The sequence below is a fragment of the Hylobates moloch genome, unplaced genomic scaffold, assembly GCF_009828535.3.
Source record: "Hylobates moloch isolate HMO894 unplaced genomic scaffold, HMol_V3 SCAFFOLD_10, whole genome shotgun sequence".
Classification (NCBI taxonomy): domain Eukaryota; kingdom Metazoa; phylum Chordata; class Mammalia; order Primates; family Hylobatidae; genus Hylobates; species Hylobates moloch.
In genome coordinates, this window is record NW_026652285.1 from 57089578 (window position 1) to 57114656 (window position 25079).

The 25079-nt window shown below is 43.4% G+C and overlaps 1 protein-coding gene across 1 annotated transcript; it reads right to left on the reverse strand.

The window, feature by feature from the left end:
• Positions 1-5820: 5820 nt before the first annotated feature.
• On the reverse strand, positions 5821-22989 carry QNG1 (Q-nucleotide N-glycosylase 1). The gene is made up of 4 exons (XM_032164387.1): positions 22411-22989; positions 21626-21885; positions 12652-12847; positions 5821-7235 (listed from the first exon to the last, which is right to left on the reverse strand). Exons 1-4 carry the CDS (start codon positions 22745-22747, stop codon positions 7003-7005), a joined length of 1026 nt encoding a protein of 341 aa, XP_032020278.1. The 5' UTR covers positions 22748-22989; the 3' UTR covers positions 5821-7002.
• Between the last annotated feature and the right edge of the window lie 2090 nt (positions 22990-25079).

The following is a 25079-nucleotide window of genomic DNA, read 5'->3' on the forward strand; positions in this document are numbered from 1 at the left end:
GAGTATTGCTATGGATTGAATGCTTGTGTTCCCCAAAATTCATATGTTGAAACCGTAAATCCCAATGTGATAGTATTTACAGCTAGGGCCTTTAGGAGGTAATTAGATTTAGATGAGGTCATGGGGGTTGAACCCCATGATGGAATTAGTGTCCTTTTAAGAAGTGGAAGAGGCCGGGTGTGGTGGCACTTGCCTGTAATCCCAGCACTTTGGGAGGCTGACGCGGGAAGATGGCTTGGGGCCAGGAGTTTGAGACATGCCTGGGCAACAAGGGGAGACCCTGTCTTTACAAACCATTTACAAATTGGCTGGTTGTGGTAGCATGTGCCTGTAGTCCTAGCTACTTGGGAGGCTGAGGGTGGGAGGATCAATTGAGCCCAGAATGTTAAGGCCACAGTGAACTGTGACCGTGCCACTGTATTCCAGCCTGAGTGACAGAGCGAGACCCAGTCTTAAAAGAAGAAAGAGACAGAGAAGAGAGAGAGAGAGAGAAAGAGAAAGAAAGAAAGAAAGAGAGAGAGAGAAAGAAAGAAAGAAAAAAAAAAAAAAAAAAAAAAAAAAAAAAAAAGCAAGCAAGCTGCTATTTGTCCTATGGGATTTCTCACACTTTAGAATTGGCTGATCATATACTGTATTTTCATTTAACTTGTTCCTCTGTTTCCTACATTTCCTGTAAACCAGTAAGTTAGATCTAGATTCTTGATTAGATTCAGGTTCAATTCTTCTGGCAAGAATAATTCATAGATGGGCATAAGTACTTCCTGTTGCAACACACCAGGAGGCATGTAATGTCTGCATATCCTGCTTTTGGTGATGTTAAGATTATAGATGAGTACAGATATTTTTCAGTATAATCCATCCATTAAAAAGTTCCTCATCGGCTGGGCATGGTGGCTCATGCCTGTAATCCCAGCACCTTGGGAGGCCAAGGCAGGTGGATCACTTGAGGTCAGGAGTTTGAAACCAGCCTGGCCAACGTGGTGAAACCCCATCTCTACTAAAAATACAAAAATTAGCCAGGTGTGGTGGCACATGTCTGTAGTCCCAGCTTCTCAGGAGACTGAGACAAGAGAATCGCTTAAACCTAGGAGGCGGAGGTTGCAATGAGCCGAGATGGGACCACTGCACTTCTAGCCTGGGCAACAGAGGAGACTCTGTCTGAAAAAAAAGAAAGTTCCTCATCAACATTTTCGTTTTTGTTTTGTTTTTGAGACGGAGTCTTGCTCTGTCACCCAGGCTGGAGTGCAGTGGCACGATCTCGGCTCACTGCAAGCTCCGCCTCCCGGGTTCACGCCATTCTCCTGCCTCAGCCTCTCCGAGTAGCTGGGACTACAGGCGCCCGCCACCACGCCCGGCTAATTTTTTTGTATTTTTAGTAGAGACGGGGTTTCACCGTGGTCTCGATCTCCTGACCTCGTGATCCGCCCGCCTCGGCCTCCCAAAGTGCTGGGATTACAAGCGTGAGCCACCGCGCCCGGCCCCTCATCAACATTTTACCTAGAAGCCATTGAGGATCATTTCCCATATCTATTATTTTGTTAGGGATTGCACAATGGTAATGTTCTAATATTCTTTTTTGCATTCATTAGCTGGTATTGTTCTATAAAGAAGAGCTTTTCCTCTATCAGGTTATCCTGAAATGCAGTTAGTACAGGAATAACAGAATAAATGCTTTTTTCCTTTTTATTTATCAATTTTCAGAATTACAAATTTGTCCCTATCAACCTTCAAAATCAAACAATACGGTTTCTTTTTTTGGAGCACATGTGTGGTAGAAGGAGGGTGACTATGAACTTATAGTTTTTTTTCTTTTTTTTTTACTTGCTTTCAAAATACTATTTTCAGTTCTCAAAGTATTTCTAGGCTTCTCTCTAAATACCATTGTGACCTATTTGTTTCTTCTCACTTTGACTCAGGCTTCGTCAAAGTTATTGAGCCTTGGCTGGGCACAGTGGCTCATGCTTTGGGAGGCTGAGGCAGGAGGATTACTTGAGGTCAGGAGTTCGAGACCAGCCTGGGCAACCTAGTGAGACTCTATCTCTACAAAAAATAAAAATTAGCCAGGCATGGTGGTGCACGCCTGTAATCCCAGCTACTTGGGAGACTGAGGTGGGGGAATTGCTTGAGAAATGATCACACCACTGCACTCCAGCTTAGGTGACAGAGTGAGACTCTGCCTCTAAAAAATAAAGCAACACTTTTTTTTTTTTTTTTGAGACGGAGTCTCGCTTCGTCACCCAGGCTGGAGTACAGTGGCGTGATCTCGGCTCACTGCAAGCTCTGCCTCCCAGGTTCACGCCATTCTCCTGCCTCAGCCTCCCCAGTAGCTGGGACTACAGGCGCCCGCCACCACGCCCAGCTAATTTTTTGTATTTTTAGTAGAGACAGGGTTTCACCGTGTTAGCCAGGATGGTCTCGATCTCCTGACCTCGTGATCCGCCCGCCTCAGCCTCCCAAAGTGCTAGGATTACAGGCATGAGCCACCACGCCCAGCCAAAGCAACACGTTTATGTTTTTTTTTAAAAAGGAACAAAGCTGTTGAGCCTTAATAATTGCATTCTACTCCTGCAACCAAATACAGGTTAGTATTCTATATCAACTGACTCTTAGTCTATCTTGAGAGTGGCGAAATGGGAATGGTGAAGAAAGGGAGAGAATTCCTAGGTTTGCCCTGCCTCCAGGCAGGAAGTTGGATTTGTGCTTTCTTTTTCTTTTGTGTTTTTTTTTGTTTGTTTTGTTTTGTTTTTGAGACGGAGTCTGGCTCTGTTGCACAGGCTGGAGTGCTGGAGTGCAATGATGCGATCTCAGCTTGCTGCAACCTTTGTCTCCCAGGTTCAACTGATTCTCCCGATCTCAGCCAAGATCATACCACTGCACTCCAGCTTGGGCAACAAGAGTGACATTCCATCTCAAAAAAAAAAGAAAAGAAAAGAAATATGAGGTATGGTCTTTGTGCATTTTAATCCCTAGACCGTAACTAGTTACATGATCATGGCTAAAGTCAGCTCTATCCCTGGGCTTATTTTGTTGATCACTGCAATTGCTTTTTCACTATGCTAGTTTTAGTTTATTTCATTTAAAACTAAAATATCCTTAACCCAAAGGGATAAAAGAAAGGAAAAGATATACAGTGTATGGAAAAAAGAGAAATTTAGATGAATGGCACAATAATATATTTATCCAAACTTCCAATTGTTTAATCAATAAATTGTATACCTGCAAGGAATTTTACAAATTACAGGCATGCATCACATAACAATGATTTGGTCACCCATGAACTGCATACACCATAGTATATGGTATCCCATGAGATTATCCCATCCCAGTGGGACAAGACCAGACACAGACCCTTCAATTCCTCATTCTTTTTTACAATTTTTTTTTTTTTCATAGAGACAGGGTCTTGCTATGTTGCCTAGGCTGGTCTTGAACTCCTGGGCTCAAGTGATCCTCCTGTGTGGGCCTCTCAAAGTGGTGGGATTACAGATGTGCATCACCATGCTCAGCCCAATTCCCCATTCTTTGTCTGTCTATTAGAACTCTTTGTCCACCTAAAACCAGCATGACACAGAGATAAATATTTCCTGTTTGGCAACTGACTGAGACTTCTGATTGCAAAACAATCCCACGTGTAAGTCCTCCACTTGTAACTTGTATACTCCTCCCTATAAAAGTCTAAGGCAAAACCACCCTGCCAAGAGACTCTGATCTTTGGATTTGGAGTGCTTTTCCTATTGTGATAGCCTGAATAGATCAATTCCCTTACTTGTTTAGGTTTTGTATTTCACTATAGCACCCATCAAAAAGCTGGAAATTTTAAACTAAAGCAAAAGAAAAAAAAGTTCAAGCACACCTCGAGAAAGATGGGTCACAGAGTTGCAAGGAAAAGGAAGGTCTAGTTGCCTCAAAGCTGATCCCCTAAGTCATATACAGTCATTAAATCTGCATCTGGGGCAGACTGGGGTGCCATCCCGATTAAGCCATTATCCATTCAGCTTCAGGGGAGGGGACACTGTGAGGAAGCTCAATACATGATTTCTGAATTGAATGAAACGAAATCTATTAATTTGCTTTGGTGCTAATTAGGGAGAAGTTTAAGGTTGATAAAGGAAAAAAAGCAGCCCCTGACAAAAAGCTGGCCTGGCACCCACAGCTATACCATGTTAGTCTTCTGTTGGACATAATCACTTTCCTAGCCTTCTTGGCAGTTAGTTGTGGTCACGTGACTAAATTCTAGTAAGATGAGACCAAAATGGAATGTGGTGGCTACCAGAGCCTTTCTTGTCAACCCTTTGTTTTTTGTTTTTTCCTTATTTATTTATTTATTTTTTTTACAGACTGGATCTCACTACAGTGCCCAGGCTGGACATGAACTCCTAGGTTCAAGGGATCCTCCTACCTCAGTTCCTCCCCACCACCCAGTGGCTGGGACCATAGGAGCGAGCCACTGCACCGGCTTCAACCCTTTCTTTCTACTCTTCTTTATTGCTTCTTCAATCCTGCTGCCTAGATTAGAATGCAGGCATCCAGGACTGATTCCAGGTTATGCTCAGTGGCAGAAGAGAAAAGGCAGCTGGGTCTGGGAAACCATGGCTCACAGCTGTAAACGCAGTGCTTTGGAAGGCCAGTGGCAGGAGGATTGCTTGAGCCTAGGAGTTTGAGACCAACCTGAGCAACATAGTGAGACCCCGTCTCTACAAAAAATTTAAATTAGCCAGATATAGTGGCATGTGCCTGTGGTCTCAGCACTTTCGGAGGATTGCTTGAGCCCAGGAGTTCAAGGTTACAGTGAGGTATGATCCCACGACTGTATTCCAGCCTGGGTGACAGTGAGACCATCTCTAAAAAAATAAAAAATTAAAAATTAAAAAAAAGAGAGTGGAGAAGGAGAGGAAAAGGAGGGGGGAGGGGAAAGAAGGGAAGAAGAAGGAGGAGGGCAGAGAAGCAAAGGGGAGGAGAAGAGGGAAAGGGGGAAGGGAAGACAGGGAGAAGTGCCGGAAGGGTGGCAGGAGCAGAGGCCCAGAGATTACACTGGAAACTGTTATGATGCTTTCTGGTACAAGTTACAGAAAACTAATTCAAGATGCTGGAAATAATAAGGTAATGTGTTTATTATCTCAAGTATGAAGTCCATGGATAGGATGGGCTCAGGCATGAAAAGTATAGCTGGGCTCTAGCTCCACAAAATGGCTACCTGCATGATAGCAGGTATCATGCTAAAAGCATTGCTGAGAGGAAGAAAAGGGACCTTTGTCCTATATCTCTTTCTTAAAAGTGAAGAATCCTTTTCTAGAAGCTTCCCAGCAGACTTGTCATCCAGTATCACTGTCCAGAACTAGATTATATACCCATTATCAAAGCAATCACAGGCAAGGAGAGTAAAGTGACCAGGAATAGTAAACCATTCATACAAGATCGACCTCCAGAACTGGGGATGGGATCACCATCCCCTGAGTCACACAGAACAGGGATAGACACAGGACCACTACTATGGCTGTGCAAGTTGTGTACTGCACAACTCCAGGAGGCCTCACTCACAGTCATTTGTAAGGTTATTATAACAAATTTCCAGCAGATGGCAGTAAAGTGCTTGGGAACAGGGCATCTTTTTCTGACTTCTGAAGTCACAGCAAGCAGACAAGGTAGATACCTAACAAAATCAAGATTCTGTTAGAAGGAACGTGGCGGGGGTGGTTGGAAATGAGTACTGGACAGGTAATGAGAGTTCCGCAGCAGAAAGTAAATAATCTAACTTACAGTAAACCTTTTAAAATTATATATGGTAAATTCTATTTTAATGAAATAATAATCCATTCCAGGTTTAAGAAAAATTTTGAATATTTTTATTCAATTCCAATATAGTTACTCTGAAAAAACAAATTAGACAGATATCCTAAATTGACAATCATGATGTACAAAACCCACTATCATTACCAATAAAAAGTTTAAAATAAAGTGTCAAGATTGATTTTTACAAGAACAGCATTCATATATCAAAAACCTCTCTTTTTTATACCAAATGATTAAGGTATACTGAAAACTACACACCTCAAGAAAATATATCAATAGATGAAATATTATCACTGAAGATTAGTCACATAAGGCATGATTAGTTTTAGGAAATTTAAATAAAATATTAAAGTTCCTTCACTATTTCTGTCAACTACATGTCCACAGGAAAAAAAAAAAAAAAAACATAAATCAAAACTAAACAGGCAGAAAAATGATAAAGTTGGGAATACATAGTGATGTCAGGAATTTTTTTTTTGAGACAAGGTCTCCAACTGTTGCCCAGGGTAGAATGCAGTGGCATGACTGTGGCTCACTGCAGCCTCAAACCCCTGGGCTCTAGCAATCCACCCTCCTCAGCCTCAGCCTACCGCGTATTTAGGATTACAGAGCGTGCCACCACGCTAGGCTAATTTTTAAATTTTTGTAGAGATGGGGGTCTCCCTATGTTGCCTAGGCTGGTCTTGAACTCCTTGCCTCAAGCAATCTTCCTGCCTTGACCTCCCAAAGTGCTAAGATTATACATATGAGCCACATCTGGCCTAGGAAGTTTTTTGTTTTTTTTTTTTTTTGAGACAAAGTTTTGCTCTTGTTGCTGAGGCTGGAGTGCAATGGCCTAATCTCGCCTCACTGCAACCTCCACCTCCTGAGTTCAAGAGATTCTCTTGCCTCAGCCTCCCAAGTAACTGGGATTACAGGCACGTGCCACCACACCCAGCTAATTTTGTATTTTTAGTAGAGATGGCGTTTCACCATGTTGGCCAGGCGGTCTCAAACTCCTGACCTCAGGTGATCCACCTGCCTCAGCCTCCCACAGTGCTGGGATTACAGGCATAAGCCACTGTGCCTGGCCTAGGAAGTATTTTTCAAAGTGAGAATGGGTAATCAATTTCCTATAACCTTGATCATGTTCTCTAAATATCAAAGCAAAACTGTACAGATGATATGATATAAAACGCAGGGGGTTTTCTTTGGATCAGTTTACACTTGAGGTCAATAATATATGCAACGTATGCGATGAAACGGAATTCCTTTCATATCTTCCCTATGGTCACGGGCATAGTCCCATAAGTAATAATCCAGAAGAATGGAATTGATCTCTCCATTAGGTTTTTCACCCTTTTGTTCAATAAGCTCCAGAAGACAATCCCGGATCAGCTCAACACACCAAAGCGAGCACCCTCTGATTTCCACCTCTTGCCTGTCTCCATATGAGAGCATTTCTCCTGCAAGGGGGAAAAGCAGTAAGAAAAATTAATAGTCAATGATACAAAACCTACTCAGAACTTTCCTGTACAACAAAACAGAGTATTTAAATGGTACTCATTTTAAAACTGTAAATCTCAGACTTTTTGGTAATTTAAATCATTTCAAAACTTACACACTGATTTTTTTTTTTTCCTTGAGACGGAGTCTCGCTCTGTCGCCCAGGCTGGAGTGCAGTGGCGCAATCTCGGCTCACTGCAAGCTCTGCCTCCCGGGTTCACGCCATTCTCCTGCCTCAGCCTCTCCGAGTAGCTGGGACTACAGGCGCCCGCCACCACGCCCGGCTAATTTTTTTTGTATTTTTTTTTAGTAGAGACGAGGTTTCACTGCGGTCTCGATCTCCTGACCTCGTGATCTGCCCGCCTCGACCTCCCAAAGTGCTGGGATTACAAGCGTGAGCCACCGCGCCCGGCCAAGAAATTAATCTCGTAACTTACACACTGATTTTAAATTACAAGTTAAATTCCACAAAGACAAGGGCCATATCTGGCTTGTCTCAATATTCCCAGGAGCTAGCATAGCACCTTGCACATACTAGCTCCCCAATAAATATTTGATAAATGAGTAAGTGGTGACCATAAATTTAAAACTATGACTGCTAGTTATTAAAAAGATGGAATTTAAAATTGGGTTTGATACCAGAAATAAAATTATTGTAGGCTAGGTGCAGTGCCTCACATCTGTAATGCTAGCAATTTGGGAGGCTGAGGTGGGAGGATTACTTGAGCTCAGGAGTTCAAGATCATCCTGGGCAACATGACAAAACCCTGTCTCTACAAAAAATACAAAAATTAGCCAGGCATGGTGGTATGTGCCTGTAGTCCCAGCTACTCGGGAGTAGTAGTCCCAGCTACTCGGGAGTAGTAGTCCCAGCATGGTGGTATTGCCTGTAGTCCCAGCTACTCGGGAGGTTGAGGTGGGAGGGTCGCTTGAGTCCAGAAGACAGAGGTTGCAGTGAGCCGAGATCACGCCATTGCACTGCAGTCTAGGCAACAGAGCCAACCGTATCTCCAAAATAAATAAATATTTATTTTGAGAATATCTGATCCTGCAAGGTAGGCACTGGCTGTGTCTTGCCACTGAGACTAGAGTAGGACTCATGGACCCATGTCTATAAGCAGCAGTCAGATGCAAACTGTAGTGAGCTAGGTAGTGTACATAGTCCTATGCAAAGGTACTGTGTGTTTCCATATTTTTCTTATGAGAGAAGTCAGGAAGTTTGATTTTTATGTGAAATCTTCTAATTTTCAAGTGTTGGAAACTAACTTAAAAATTGCCAGGCCATTTTTCAGGCCAAACATAACACAACTGCAAGCTGTATTTGGCCTCTGGCCACCAAACTGCACCCATGCACAAAGTCTCACAGTACCCAGGATATCTTGTGACCTTAAGTAGTGTTACTTATGCCCCTTCCATCCAACTCTCCCATGGGCTTAGGCACTGGTCAGTGGAACAGGTGGGGAAACAGTGATTAACCAGGTTCCTCCATTTCCTTACTTTGCCCCAGGTGCTAGCATAGAAGCCCATACCTTCCTCTTCAGTTTTGCTGTTAATCACTTCCTCCAAATTTGACTATCAACTTGCTAAAACTGCCAAATCAACCAACAGAGTGGCTATGGAGGCAGACACTCCCACCCGAGTAGAGCTATCAGGTAAGACACTGCTCCACTTGGCGGCTGGACTGTAACCTTGAGGCAGAGGTACCCAGTTAAGCAGCACTCAGGTTCCTGACCCAGGATCATAAATGTCTGTTGTTTTAACCACTAAATTTTAGCGTAATCTGTTACACAGCAATAGATAGTAGTGGGTTGAACTGTGGCTCATAAAAAGATACATTCAAGTCATAACACCTGGTACCTGTGAATTTGACTTTGTTTGGAAATAGGGACTTTGCAGATGTAATCAGGTGAAGATGAGGTCATACTGGATTAGGATCAACCTTAAATCCAATGAAGGAAAGGTGAGACCCCTTCTCTACAAAAAATGGAAAAAGTAGCCAGGCATGGTAGTATGCACCTCTAGTAGCCCCAGCTACTCAGGAGGCTGGGGCTGAGAAGGGAAGATCGCTTAAGCCCAGGAGTTTGAAGCTGCAGTGAGTTATGATCATGCCACTGCACTCCAGCCTTGGTGACAGAGTAAGACCCTGTTTCTAAACAAAAAAGAAAGCAAGCAAGAAAAGAAGAGGATATAGGTCGGGTGCGGTGGCTCATGCCTGTAATCCCAGCACTTTGGGAGGCCAAGGCGGGTGGATCACCTGAGGTTAGGAATTCAAGAGCAGCCTGGCCAACATGGTAAAACCTTGTCTCTACTAAAAATACAAAAATTAGCCAGGCGTGGTGCTGGGCACCTGTAATCCCAGCTATTCAGGAGGCTGAGGCAGGAGAATCACCTGAACCCGGGAGAAGGAGGTTGCAGTGAGCTGAGATGGTGCCATTGCAATGGGCGACAAGAACAAAACTCCGTCTCAAAAAAAAAAAAAAAAAAGAAGAAAAGAGGATACAAAGAGACAGGAGACACAAGGATAAGAAGGCCATGATTGGTGTGATGCAGCTACAAACCAAGGAATGCCAAGGACTGCTGGAGCCACAAGGTACTGGAAAGAGGCAAGGAAGAATTTTTCCCAAGAGCCTTTGGAGGAAGGATGGTCCTGCCAACATCTTGATTTCAGACTTCCAGCCTCCAGAACTGTGACACAATACATTTTGGTTGCTTGAAGCCATCTAGTTTGTGGTAATTTGTTATGTTAGCCCTAGGAAACTAATGTAATAACTAATGCAGCAACTTACATTATGGGATAGAACATGGACTTCAGACAGAAAAAGACATTTAAGTGGACTGACATAGATTAGTCAGGGAAGGTAATATGGCCCAGGTATTTGGTCTAAAAACTGGTCCTGGAATCACAGTGAAAAGCTAAATTTAGTTAAATTGCATTGTTAGTCTTTATAATTGGCCAAGTACTATGTCTTTGGTGAAGAGATGGGTTAAAGACAGTGGACAGAAATCTAAGTGGCACTTCCAAGGGCTGTCCCTGAGATACCCAGATGAGGGCAGAAGGGAAGGAATATAAGTGTAGCAAATCCTCAAGTTTGGAAGTACCATTGGAAGCCAGTTAAGGAAGGTCCTACCTCACCTAGTCAAACTAAGCTGGTCCTAGATTTCACTTAAGGTAGTTTTTAAAAATGAGTACACTATACTTATGTCTGTTACATTACATTTACAGTTTATTTTTGGTCTAGTTTTGCAGTAAAATACCTTTTGGAAAACAAAATCCAAATTTTACTTAAAGGCACTAAGTGGCAAAAGAATTTGTCCACCCTGTATCAAACTAGCTACCGATAGGAGAGTACCCTTTTAGAAGCAAGGCATAAATGGAGGCAGTAATGACTGCCAATGAATATTGGAAAAGAGCCTCTGGACTTGAAATGGATGACAGAAGAAAATTCTGACATCTCTGTACAACTATGCTGGATGATCCCTTCTCACTAGGGTTTTTCTCACAGTAGCAGAGACAATTAAGTGCCATAAAAACTGAGAAGGAGATGGACAAATCACTATAAGCGAGGACAGCATTTGAGTGAAGCCTCTGTGGATGTATAGGATTTGAATTGAAAAAAACAAGCTGGGCGCGGTGGCTCATGCCTGTAATCCCAGCACTTTGGGAGGCTGAGGAGGGTGGATCATGAGGTCAGGAGTTCAACACCAGCATGACCAACGTGGTGAAACCCCGTCTCTACTCAAAATACAAAAATTAGCCAGGCATTGTGGCATGCGCCTGTAATCCCAACTACTCAGGAGGCTGAGGCAGGAGAATGGCTTGAACCTGGGAGGCGGAGGTTCTGGTGAGCCGAGATCATGCCACCACACTCCAGCTTGGGCAACAGAGCGTCTCAAAAAAAAAAAAAAAGAAAGAAAATTTGGACAATGGAAACCATGTAAGAGAATACTCAGAGACAGGAATGAACAGTGTGTACAAAACAAAAAAAAAAGCAGCTTAATATGGCTGTATGAAAAATAAGCCCTGATTGCTAAATGTTGTCCCTTTTGAAGGTATCCAACAATTAGTGACCCTTGACATGGGCATGATGACAAAAAATAGCATGTTCTTTTTCAAATGAGGAAATGGAAGACAAAACAGATTGCCCATGGCAGCATAAAAACCCAGTACAGCCAACCATGGGAATAATGGTACCTTTATATTCTGTGTTATTCTGATCTGGGGGATTCAAATCTATTTCACAAGATGAAATTATTCAATCATAGAATCTACTTCTTTTAAAAAATACATAAGGCCGGGGCAGTGGCTCATGCCTGTAATCCCAGCACTTTGGGAGGCCGAGGTGGGTGGATCACAAGGTCAGGAGATCGAGACCATCCTGGCTAACATGGTGAAACCCCGTTTCTGCTAAAAATACAAAAAATTAGCTGGGCGTGGTGACAGCGCCCATAGTCCCAGCTACTCAGGAGGCTGAGGCAGGAGAATGGCCTGAACCTGGGAGGCGGAGCTTGCAGTGAGCCAATATCGTGCCACTGCACTCTAGCCTGGGCAACAGAGCGAGACTCTGTCTCAAAAAAAAAAAAACAAAAACAAAAAAACAAAAAACAAACAAGAAAAACATAAAGAGGCCAGGTGCAGTGGCTCACACCTGTAATCCCAGCACTTTGGAAGGCTGAAGTAAGAAGACTGCTTAAGCCCAGGATTTCAAGACCAGCCTGGGCAACATATTTTTTAAATAAAATAAAATAAAGAAAAAAGTCACAGAAAATTTTGCACCTAAAAGAGAAATTAACATGAAAATCATATAATAATTTTCTTCATACAAGCAAATGTTATAAGCTAATTTTCACACAAACTTTTCAACCCAATTTACCTAAGCTTATAAGCTTAGCTTATAAGGCTCCTAGTCTTGATATCAATAATCATATCCAATAATGGCGAATAAGCCTAGGGAAGTGAGTGACTTGTGCAAGATATCCCAGTGCAGACCTTGGAGTCTCTTCACTCAAAAGCCAATTCATATTACCTATCTTTCAGCCTACCTTCATATCACCATGTAGTGTGCTCTTCAGCTTAACACTCTTCAAATACTATACCTGATGAACTGTCAGTGTTACATACTTTCATGTAACATAAATTTAGGTTTCATCAGGCTATGAAATTATAATGTTCAAATAGCACAATTTTCTACAATATCCACATTTCACAGTGTAAACAAAAAAATCATTTTCTCTACATTTTGTCTTTGCATTTTCCCTTACATATACTATGAACAATAAATAGTACTTTTTTTTTAAAGCAAAGGAGACCTTTTGTAAAAGAAACTAAACCAAGATCCAACAATTTAGTATAACAAAGAATGACTTAAAGTTGCAAACCTTTGAGAAGCTTCTTCAGTAGGTCATCAGAGTATTTCAGGGCTCCAAGATGAGCAAGAACCTGAGGTAATCTATAATCAGCAAACATGGTGATACTGGAGATGTCCTTGAAGCAGCCGTCTCCTTTTCCTTCCAATACACTCCACGTATCTGCTACAAGGATTTGGGCTCGTTTGTAAAAAGAAACTCTTTTCCCCTGATGAATGAAGAGAATATAAACGTTATTTGAGTATCTGAAAGCTTTATATATGCTATTTTTTAAAGGTGCAGGTTGAAACATTTTTTAAAAGGCAGAATAATCTTACTTTGTTGGTAAGAATTTATAGATTGGCTGGGCACCATGGCTCCCGCCCATAATCCCAGCACTTTGGGAAGCTGAGGTGGGCAGATTGCTTGAGCCCAGGAGTTCAAGACCAGCCTGTGAAACATGGTATAACTCCATCTCTACAAAAAAACAAAAAATTAGCCAGGCGTGGTGGCACATATCTATGGTCCCAGATACTCAGGAGGTGAGATGGCAGGGCGCATGAGCCTCGGAGGTCAAGGCTGCAGTGAACCATGATCACACCACTGCACTCCAGGCTGGGTGACAGAGGGAGACCCTGTCTAAAAAAAAAAAAAAAAGAATTCATAGATCTTTTACAGGAAACAAAAGGATTTAATAAACATTAAATTTTCTGTCACTCCAAACTCACTTCCCATTTTTCAAGGCACATAAAATACAATTTATGTAATCTTGATACTACTTACTCTTCTTTTTCAATGGCATTACTTCATATACAGATTTCTGCAATATAATCCTAGGGCTTATTATTATTATTATTATTTTTTGAGATGGAGTCTTGCTCTGTCGCCCAGGCTGGAGTGCAGTGGCGCAATCTCGGCTCACTGCAAGCTTCACCTCCCGGGTTCACACCATTCTCCTGCCTCAGCCTCCCGAGTAGCTGGGACTACGGGCGCCGTCACCACGCCCGGCTAATTTTTTGTATTTTTTTAGTAGAGACGGGGTTTCACTGTGTTAGCCGGGATGGTCTCGATCTCCTGATCTTGTGATCCACCCGCCTCGGCCTCCCAAAGTGCTGAGATTACAGGCGTAAGCCACCGTGCCCGGCCCAAGGGCTTATTATTTTAAATGTGTAGATAGCATTCCTTTTGAAAGTTTCTTAAAACACATGTCTGTTTTTCTGATTGCAATATAATTCACATTAATTGTATAATATACAGCCAAGTATAGGCCGGGCATGGTGGCTCACACCTGTAATCCCAGCACTTTGGGAGGCTGAGGCAGGAGGATCACGAGGTCAGGAGTTCGAGACCAGCCTGGCCAATATGGTAATACCCTGTCTGTACTAAAAATACAAAAATTAGCTGGGTGTGGTGGCGATTGCCTGTAGTCCCAGCTACTCAGGAGGGTGAGGTAGAAGAATCGCTTGAACTTGAGTGGCGGAGGTTGCAGTGAGCCGAGATCGCACCACTGCACTCCAGCCTGGGCAACACAAGGCTCTGTCAAAAAAAAAAAAAAATACAGCAACATATAAAGAATAATCATCCATAAACTCAGGTCTGAAGAGAACCACAACATTCATTTTTAACTGTTTCCTTTCAGATAATATGATTAACTTATTTTATAAAGATATTAATTGATCAACAGCTAGAAAATGATCATATTTACCAATTTTGGAAATGCTCAAAGTTGATATGTAAGTCCAAATGTGAAAATAAAATAGCCAATTATATTTATACATAGAAAAGACAAATTTAACCGAGCATTAGTGGGTTATAATTTAACTAAAAAATTCTAGCTAAGTGTGGTGGCTTACACTTGTAATCTCATCAATTTGGGAGGCCAAAGCCAGAGGATTGTTTGAAGCCAGAAGTTCAAAACCAGCCTGGAAAACGATGAAACTCCATCTCTACAAAACACGGCGAAACCCCGTCTCTACAACCACCACACCTGGCTAATTTTCATATTTTAGTAGAGATGGGGTTTCACCATGTTGGCCAGACTGGTCTCAAACTCCTGACCTCAGGTGATCCGCCTGCCTTGGCCTCTCAAAGTGCTGGGATTACAGGCATGAGCCACCATGCCAGGCCTACAAATTTTTTTTTTTTTTTAATTAGCTAGGCGTGGTGGCACGTGCCTGTAGTCTCAGCTACTCACCAGGCTGAGGCAGGGGATTTGCTTGAGGTAGAGGCTGCAGTGAGCTGTGATCACATCACTGAACTCCAGCCTGGGCAACTGACTGAGACTCTATCTCAAAAAACAACCCCCCAAAAACACTCTGTAAATCTACAAATGCAAATCAGCCTAGATTATGGAAAAACATAGATAATTACAATCGACTATTAGTCCTAATACCAACAGTAATAACCTTAAATAATGTTTTATAAATGTTTGTTTATCAATATTACTAGCTCCCAAAATATATGCTGACCACCTTGGAGGAGAATATTTTAACTTGTAAATGACATAAACAAATAAATACGTGATTAAAAGTTTAAGGAAAGGCTCTATACAAAAATTCCTTAAGATGACACTACAGATTCTTTTATTTACTAAGAAAACACCAATGATACTGTCATAACAAGAAATAACCTAATATTGCTTAACCTTAAGATATGCCTATTATAACAGATCCAGACCTATTTTTATTATACTAAGTAAATTAAAACTTCTAAAGCTACATTTAAGAAAGTCAGAATTTGTTTTCCAGAGCAAATATACATTCTCATTGTCTGACATGGTGTAATGTCTCTAAATTAAATTAAGGGGCTGAAGGAACAAATCACAATTTAAAACATTCCTACATTATGCTATCACCCTATATTCCTAAAGCTATCTAAATATGACAACTTGGCAATTGTTCCTCTACATAAACTGGATTTATATATGGCAACCAGGTTTCTAGTTCAAGTCTAGTTTATAAAACAACACAAGACATGGCTGGGTGCAGTGGCTCATGCCTGCAATCCCAGCACTTTGGGAGGCCAAGGCGGGCGGATCACCTGAGGTTGGGAGTTTGAAACCAGCCTGACCAACATGGAGAAACGCCGTCTCTACTAAAAAAAATACAAAATTAGCCGGGCATGGTGGCACATGCCTGTAATCCCAGCTACTCGGGAGGCTGAGGCAGGAGAATCACTTGAACCCGGGAGGTGGAAGTTGTGATGAGCCGAGATCACACCATTGCACTCCAGCCTCAGCAACGAGAGTGAAACTCTGTCTCAAGGGGGAAAAAAAAAAAAACCAACCAGCAAGACATAAGACTTAACTTATAAAAATGTCTATTAAACACAATTACTACACTATCAAGTTTATTATAATAGATAGAAGCCATTATCTGCTATTTTTAACAAGATTCATAGAGCAAAATGGAAAAAACTAGGAATCAAACTTACGTTAACAACCCACATGGAAAAAAACAAAAAATAAAAATAACAAAATCAGTGCTAGCATCTAAGAAAACACGTAAATTATCATGTCACTGCTGTTTCCATGGTAGCAGACTAGTATATATAAAGAATAGATTATAATAGATATAATAATATATTAAAATAAAAAAGGACAAAAAGATTTCAGGGAGGAATCAAAAATAAATTCAAGTAATCTGTAATACATTTTCCTATTTTTTTTTTGGAGATGGAGTCTTGCTCTGTTGCCCAGGCTGGAGTACAATGGTGCAATCTTGGCTCACTGCAACCTCTGCCTCCTGGGTTCAGGCCATTCTCCTGCCTTAGCCTCCCGAGTAGCTGGGATTACAGGCGGGCGCCACCACGCCCAGCTAATTTTTGTATTTTTAGTAGAGACGGGGTTTCACCACGTGTGCCAGGCTGGTCTCAAACTCCTGACCTTGTGATCCACCTGCCTCAGCCTCCCAAAGTGCAAGGATTACAGGTATGAGCCACCACACCCGGCCATCTATGAAACATTTTCTTGGTAAGCTCATTATGGTTTTAGAAATCAAATGATTTTCGTAATCAAATTCTGGATCTCTAAAATATTAACTGGTATCACTAAAACTACTGGTAAATCTCCAAATAACAATTGCTTACATGTTTCATGATATTGTTTTGTGATTTAAATATTTTCTAAATCATACCTTTATAAAATAATTGTCAATAAAAAGCTCTATGACCATGAGTTAATTTTTTTCTTTTCTTTTCTTTTTCTTTTTTTTTTTTTTTTCTTTAGACAAGGCCTCACTACTGCCCAGGCTGTGGCTCAATTCAGTGGCTCAATCACAGCTCACTGCTGCCTTGACTTCCTTGGGCTCAAGCAATCCTCCCATCTCAGCCTCCTGAATAGCTGGGACTATAGGTGTTCACCACCAAGGCCAGTTAGTTTTCTTGTTATTTTGCAGAGATGAGGTTTCCCCATGTTGCCCAGGCTGGTCTTGAACTCCTGGGCTCAAGTGATCCACCCACCTTGGCCTCCCAAGGTTCTAGGATTACAGGCAAGAGCCATCGCACCTGGACAGTTAAGTTTTTTGAAAAAATTATTCCATAATTTTATCATGAATAAATAGAAAGTTCAAGGATTACAAAAGTTAAGAACAACATAGGCCAAGTGCGGTGGCTCACGCCTGTAATCCCAGCACTTTGGGAGGCCGAGGTGGGCAGATCACCTGAAGTCAGGAGTTCAAGACCAGCCTGGCCAACATGGTGAAACCCTGCCTCTACAAAAATATAAAAATTGACCAGGCATGATGGCGGGTGCCTGTAATCCCAGCTACTCAGGAGCTGAGGTGGGAGAATCGCTTCAACTTGGGAGGCGGAGGTTGCAGTGAACCGAGATTGTGTTATTGCACCCCAGCAAGACTCCATCTCAAAAAAACAAAAAACAACAACAACAAAAAAACAAAGGCTGGCACGGTGGCTCATGCCTGTAATCCCAACACCTTGGGAGGCCAAGGTGGGTGGATCACCTGAGGTCAGGAGTTCGAGACCAGCCTGGCCAACATGGTAAAACCCCATCTCTACTAATATACAAAAATTAGCCTGGCGTGGTGGTGCGCACCTCTGATCCCAGCTAACTCAGGAGGCTGAGGCAGGAGAATCGCTAGAACTCGGGAGGTGGAGGTTGCAGTGAGCCGAGATCACGCCATTGCACTCCAGCCTGGGCGACAGAGCGAGACTCTGTCTCAAAAAACAACAACAACAACAAAACTAAAAATAAAAAATAAAATGTTATCTATTGAAATATCAAAAAGCTTATGTTTTTTATATTTATCAGTATGTCACAGTAACAGTAATAGTCATAAGAAAGCCAATTTGTTAATTAGAACTTTTACAAAGTTACTGCATTACTCTATATCAGAGTAACTTGAAGAGCTTAAAAAATAGCTCTTCTTTCACCTATTCATCAGGCTCTTTGAGGGTGGTGTTTTGGAAATATATCCGAATTTTAAGCCTCCTAAGTGATTCTGGGGCACAGCCAGGTTGGGAAATCACTGATCTAAATCTATCTAAATTAAAAATTGTTAACTTTATTAATCTGTTCATGTCTAAAAATGAATGATAATCTCAGTAAATAGGTATACATTAAAAACACATAACTAGTTTGTGCAAATTGTTTATTTTTATTTATTTATTTTTCTAGGACAAGGTCTTGCTCTTCCAGGCTGGAGTAAAGTGGAACTATCATAGCTCACTGCAGCCTCCACCTCCTGGGCTCAAGCGATCCTCCTGCCTCAGCCTCCTGAGTAGCTAGAACCACAGGCACGCCACCATACCTGGCTAGTTTTTAAATTTTTTGTAGAAATGGAGTCTCACGTGTTGTCCAGGCTGGTCTCGAACTCCTGGGCTCAAGCAATCCTCTTACCTCAGCCACCCAATGTGTTGGGATTATGGGCTTGAGCCACCATGCCTAGCCCATTTTGGGGATTTTTCTGTAAAACTGTATTTTAGAAACAAGTACTCATGAGAAATGGTTTCTGTATCAATTTTCATTTAAAAATGTAACAGATTAGGTCGGGCGCTGTGGCTCACACCTGTAATCCCAGAACCTTAGGAGGCCAAGGTGGGTGGATCACAGGGTTAGGAGTTCAAGATCAGCCTGGCCAATATGGTGAAACCCTGTCTCTACTAAAAATACAAAAATTAGGCCGGGTGCAGTGGCTCACGCCTGTAATCCCAGCACTTTTGAGGCCGAGGCGGGCGGATCACCAGGTCAGGAGATCAAGACCATCCTGGCTAACACGGTGAAACACCGTCTCTACTAAAAATACAAAAAAATTAGCCGGGCGTGGTGGCGGGCGCCTGTAGTCCCAGCTACTAGGGAGGCTGAGGCAGGAGAATGGCATCAACCCAGGAGGTGGAGCTTGCAGTGAGCTGAGATGGCGCCACTGCACTCCAGCCTGGGTGACAGAGCAAGACTCCGTCTCAAAAAAAAAAAAAAAATACAAAAATTAGCTGTGCGTGGTAGTGGGTGCCTGTAATCCCAGCTACTCGGAGGCAGAGAACTGCTTGAACCCAGGAGGCAGAGGTTGCAGTGAGCAGAGACGGTGTTACTGCACTCCAGCCTGGGTGACAGAGAATCTGTCTCAAAAAAAAAAAAAAAAAAAAAAAAAAAGAAAGTATCAGATTGGCTGGGCATGGTGGCTCAAGCCTGCAATCCCAGCACTTTGGGAAGCTGAGGCAGGCAGATCACTTGAGGTCAGGAGTTCAAGACCAGCCTGGCCAACATGGTGAAACCCTGTTTCTACTAAAAATACAAAATTAGCTGGGCATGGTGGCAGATGCCTGTAATCCCAGCTACTTGGGAGACTGAGGCAGGAGAATCATTTGAACCCAGGAGGTGGAGGTTGTAGCGAGCCAAGATACTGCCACTTTCTAGTACATTTTTAAAAAATTGAACTTTTCAGCAAAGCAAAACCAAAGCACTGTGCTATAAATGAAATGCAGTTCTTTATAGCAGTGTGAGAACAGACTAATACAATTGAATTCTTTTTTTTTTTTCTTGAGATAGAGTCTTGCTCTTGTCATCCAGGCTGGAATGCAGTGGCATGATCTCAGCTCACCGCAACCTCCAGCTCCTGGGTTCAAGTGATTCTCCTGCCTCAGCCTGAGTAGCTGGGATTACAGGCACCCACCACTACACCCGGCTAATTTTTATATTTTTAGTAGAGACGGGGTTTCACCACGTTGGCCAGGCTGGTCTTGAACTCCTGACCTTGCGATCTACCCGCCTTGGCCCCCCAAAGTGCTGGGATTACAGGCGTGAGCCACCACACCCAGCCAATTTCTTTTATTTTTTCTTTTATTTTTTTGAGATGGAGTCCAGCTCTGTCGCCCAGGCTGGAGTGCGGTGGCGTAATCTAGGCTCACTGCAACCTCCACCTCCCAGGTTCAAAAGATTCCAAAAGAATTTTACAAAAACAAAATCCAGGTGCAGCCTGTGAGGGTCCAACAAAATGATCATTTGTTCAAGTACACTGTGTAGGAAAAAGAAAACACAAAATATATATACAGTACACTGAACTTTTCAAGAAATACTTTTTTGAGATACAGTCTAATTCTGTCTCGCCTAGGCTGGAGTGCAGTGGTGCAATCTCGGCTCACTGCAGCCTCCACCTCTCGGGTTCAAGTGATTCTCCTGCCTCAGCCTCCTAAGTAGCTGGGACTACAGGTGCGTGCAACCATACCCAGCTAATTTTTGTATTTTTAGTAGAGATGGGGTTTCACCATGTTGCTAGGCTGGTCTTGAGCTCCTGACCTCAGGTGATTCACCCACCTAGGCCTCCCAAAGTGTTGGGATTACAGGCGTGAGCCACCGAGTCCAGCCAGAAATACTTTTTATTAGGGAGAGGTTAGTACACATTCTGATCTTCATTCAATAAAGTAACCTTCTTGAAGTACTAAAAATACTTAATTTTCCATAAGGAGAACATTACACGGAGGGTTCCATGTTTTTTAGGTTTGAAACATTTTAAAAGGAAAAAAGAAAAGGAAGCAAAGAATGAAATACTGATTAGAAAACATAAGAAATGAGATGAAACCCCATCTCTACTAAAAATACAAAAAAAATTAGCCGGGTGTGGTAGCATGCGCCTGCAGTCCCAGCTACTCAGGAAGCAGAGGCAGGAGAATCGTTTGAACCCGGGAGGTGGAGGTTGCAGTGAGCTGAGATCGTGCCACTGCACTCCAGCCTGGGAGTCAGAGCAACACTCCGTCTCAGGGAAAGAAAAAAAAAAGGCCGGGCACAGTGGCTCACACCTGTAACCCCAGCACTTTGGGAGGCCAAGGTGGGTGGATCAGAGGTCAGGAATTCAAGACCAGCCTGGCCAACATGGTGAAACCCCGTTGCTACTAAAAATACAAAAATTAGCCTAGCGCGGTGGCGGGTGCCTGTAATCCCAGCTAGTCGGGAGACTAAAGCAGATGAATCACCTGAACCCGGGAGGCGGAGTTTGCAGTGAGCCAAGATCGCACCACTGCACTCTAGCCTGGGTGACAGAGAGAGACTCCATCTAAAAAAAAAAAAAAAAGAAAAAAGAAAGAAAGAAATGACGCCAGGCATGGTGGTTCACGCCTGTAATCACAACACTTTGGGAGGCTGAGGCGAGCGGATCACCTGAGGTTGGGAGTTTGAGACCAGCCTGGCCAACATAGTGAAACCCCGTCTCTACTAAAAATACATAAAATTAGCCGGGCGTGGTGGCGCATCCCTGTAATCCCAGCTACTCGGGAGGCTGAGGCAGGAGAATCGCTTGAACCCGGGAGGTAGAGGTTGCGGTGAGCCAAGATCACGCCATTGCACTCCAGCCTGCGCAACAAGAGCAAAACTCTGTCTCAAACAAACAAGCAAAAAGAAAACATAAGAAATGACTTTGAAACACTACTTGATTTTGTTAGTTTCTTCCATAAGGAATACACTTAAAAATTTAAGTTTTTATTCTTAAAATGAGTTCTGGAAGTAAAAGAGTTAACTCTGAGATGATTAAGACTTCTAAAATCCCCAACAGAAGCAACTCACCTCAAACAGAGTCACATCTCTGTAAGAAGGAAAACTTTCAACCACCAGGTGCATTAACTTCTGCGCACTATTCTCACTTTCTCGGACGCAGTTGAGAAAAGAGCCTCCAAACTTCTCCAGCAGAATTTTCCCGGTTTCATTGAGAATCCGATGCCTCTCTTCTACTAAAGGCATGGAAACGTCTGTGTCAGAACGAAGTATATTCCGAACCTGATCCAGGGTCACTGTCGCGTAGTACGAGGCACTAGTTACTGGTATCCCTTTAGTGAAAAAATAAAATTCAGAGGACCAATGTCATACTTCCATATGCATTAAACCCTTGCTTTTACATCATGGAATTAATATGAAACCAAATGAATGCTATAGGAATGCACCAAAAGTGGAAAACTAAAAAATCTAAAGCAAAACTCTCATTTTCTACTTGTTCATCTGTAGTTATTCATCCATGTCTAACTACTGCAGTATTACATCAGATGTATTTTGAGTAAATTGCTTTATAACATCGGCCCTTTTGTTCTTCAGGTGTCATTCAAATGGCATTCTTTATAAAACTGACTTTTATGCTACTGTAACTTTTATGCTGCAATGATAAATATTAACATCATTTCCCACTAAAATATGCCCCTTTTCATACTTCCATTTTAAGCATAAGGACTTGCAACGAACTTCAGGTTCGCTTTTCATTATTCCATCTCCCAACCCGCTCCTTGGAACTCCCCTACACACACCCTAAGTAAATGGAAACCTCAAAGGCTGTTAGGTCCGACGGCGAGTATGGCACCAACCTTCGTCGAGGGCTCTGTTGACGGCGGCGCACAGGGACCAGTACCCACTGTATGTTCTCCCTCTGTACCTCACCACACACTTGTGCTCGTCCTGCTCCGACCAAAAGGAGAAGTTGAGCGTGTCTGTCACGAACACCCAGTTGACTGCGGCCTCGTCGGCCGCCCTGGGGTTCAGCTCATGAAGAGCTTTCCACCCCTCCACGCGCAGCTCTGGCCCCGCCGCCTTAGCCAGCAGCAGCTCTGCCACCCTCCGTACGCCTCCGCTGTCAATAAACACATCCCGACTGTTTTCTGCAATGAATTTAGAGGATTCCCTGGGATTTAGGAGCCCGTCCATTCTGCCCTTTGGGACCCGGCGGGCCAAACTCTTCCCGCCCTAGGCGGGTCAAGGTCCACTCTGCGCCTCGCGCTACTACGAACCGCGGGATCACAGGGCCTAAACAAGGTCCCGCCCTGCCAGGGAGTGGAACTGAAAACTTAGTGCAGCCAAGGTAAAAGTTCTCTCCCGCGGCGCTGCCCTGATTAGGAAACTGGAGAAACCCCGGGGCAGCTCGCTGGGCCGAGGCCGCAAGCACTTCCGGGAAAGCGCTCCCGTTCACGCCCTCTCGGGCGCGCTCCCACGCTCCGCTTCCGGTTCCAAAGGTCTGGAAACTGCCAAGGGTCGGGCGTTTACCGGCCGTGAGTTGCCCACCCTGGGAGGTGCATGGCTTTGCCATGTTGTGCCTTTTCTCACCCCGCTTGGGACAGGTGGGACTCGAAGACGGCGACTCGCCGCCGTGGCCTGGGTCGCGATGCCCCTACCCCGCTCCCGCCCCTCTCCTTTCCCGCAGCCTGGGCAAGACGCCCTCGGCAACGCTCCGCATCCGGGCTCCTTGGCCTCGAGGAGCATTATGGCCGTAGATCTGGGTGCTGAGGACTGAACCACCCCCAGACTGCGACATGGGGCAGCGGTGCCTCCTTCCCCAAGCCCCAGGAGTGTTTTTTTGTTTGTTTTGTTTTTTGTTTTTGTTTAAGTGAATTCCTGGCCCATTTGGCCGAACGAACGTTAGGATTACTTGGAAGGTTTGGAGAAATGGATGAGGAAACAAATGTGTTAAATTGTTAAATTAATCTTGTGTGCCTGGCAATGTACTTAAGTACTAAATCTCACCTAGGCTGGGTCATGACAAAAGCGGCTATTGTGATCCCGCTTTTGCAAGTGAAGCTGAGTGGTTCATTGATTAACCCCCATCACAGCAATGGTTTGGGCTAGGATTTAAACCTTTGATAATTGAGCCCCCTAAATCGAGGGCACTTTATGAGCCAATCACCAGTGCCAACCATTCTGGTCAGTCAAATAGTGACCATATCAGTGGCCCTACTGAGAAGACATTAAAAATGAGGAAATAAGTGTCTCACAACTGCAAACTTATACAAGTACCTTATATTAGGAGAGAGGTGTAGAAGCCAATTTAGTGATGATCCAAATTTGACTGGTGATGAAGTTTTAGTATAAAGGTATGCATTTTTATTTCCTTTTGGAGACTTAAATCTCCATGGATAACGTTCACACCTTTGAAAATCACCTATTAAAAATAATCATCAGTACTCATCTCTAGTTACCGACAGGAAAATCTTGGTATTTTTGGAGGATTCGGAGCTTTTAAATTTGTTTGTTTGTTTGAGACAGAATCTCACCCTGTCGCCCAGGCTGGAGTGCAGTGGCATGATCTCAGCTCACTGCAACCTCCACCTCCCCGGTTCAAGTGATTCTCCTGCCTCAGCTTCCCAATTAGCTGGGATTATAGGTGCCTGCCACCACACCTGACTAATTTTTGTATTTTTAGTAGAGATGGGGTTTCCCCATGTTGGCCAGGCTGGTCTCAAACTCCGGACCTCAGGTGATCCGCCCTCCTCGGCCTCCCAAATGCAGCTTTTTTTTTTTTTTTGAGACGGAGTCTTGCTCTGTCGCCCAGGCTGGAATGCAGTGGCACAATCTCGGCTCACTGCAACCTCCGCCTCCTGCGTTCAAGCAATTCTCCTGCCTCAGCCTCCGGAGTAGCTGGGATTATAGGTGCCCGCCACCATGCCCGGCTAAGTTTTGTATTTTTAGTAGGGACAGGGTTTCACCATGTTGGCCAGGTGGATCTCGAACTCCTGACCTCAGGTGATCTGCCCGTCTTGGCCTCCCAAAATGCTGGGATTATAGGCATAAGCCACCACACCTGGCCCCAAATGGAGCTTTTAAATTTGACAGCTGTTACCCTAGAAAAGCAGATCTTTATCACTCCAGTTTCTTAATTTTGGTAAGAAAAAGGAACTTTAAGGACTCCACTATGATACGTTTTCCAGAAAAAGTCACTAGTACATTAATACAGTTGTTAAGGAAATGTAAGTCTGTTGGCTTGGGATTTTTCCTTTCTACCACAGCACCGAAGTCTTGGGAGACAAATTGATTTAGCAAGGAAATCTAGCAATCTGCAAAAGAATCCAGAAGGGTAAATAACTTAGACCCTTTTCTCTCACTGAGGTTTATTGATAGAAAAAAGTCAAATGCCAGCCAGATGTGGTGACTCACACCTGTAATCCCAGCTCTTTGGGAGGCCAAGGTGGGTGGATCACTTGAGTGCAGGAGTTCGAGGCCAGCCTGAGCAACATGGGGAAACCTTGTCTCTACCCAAAATACAAAA

What these genes read in the sequence shown, in the direction of transcription:
- QNG1 (XM_032164387.1), bottom strand. Translation starts at nt 22,747, where the DNA reads ATGGACGGGCTCCTAAATCCCAGGGAATCCTCTAAATTCATTGCAGAA. An exon ending in CAACAGAGCCCTCGACGAAG is followed by an intron (nt 21,886 to 22,410) that starts GTTGGTGCCATA and finishes TTTTCACTAAAG; the next exon opens with GGATACCAGTAACTAGTGCC. An exon ending in GAGATGTGACTCTGTTTGAG is followed by an intron (nt 12,848 to 21,625) that starts GTGAGTTGCTTC and finishes TTCATTCATCAG; the next exon opens with GGGAAAAGAGTTTCTTTTTA.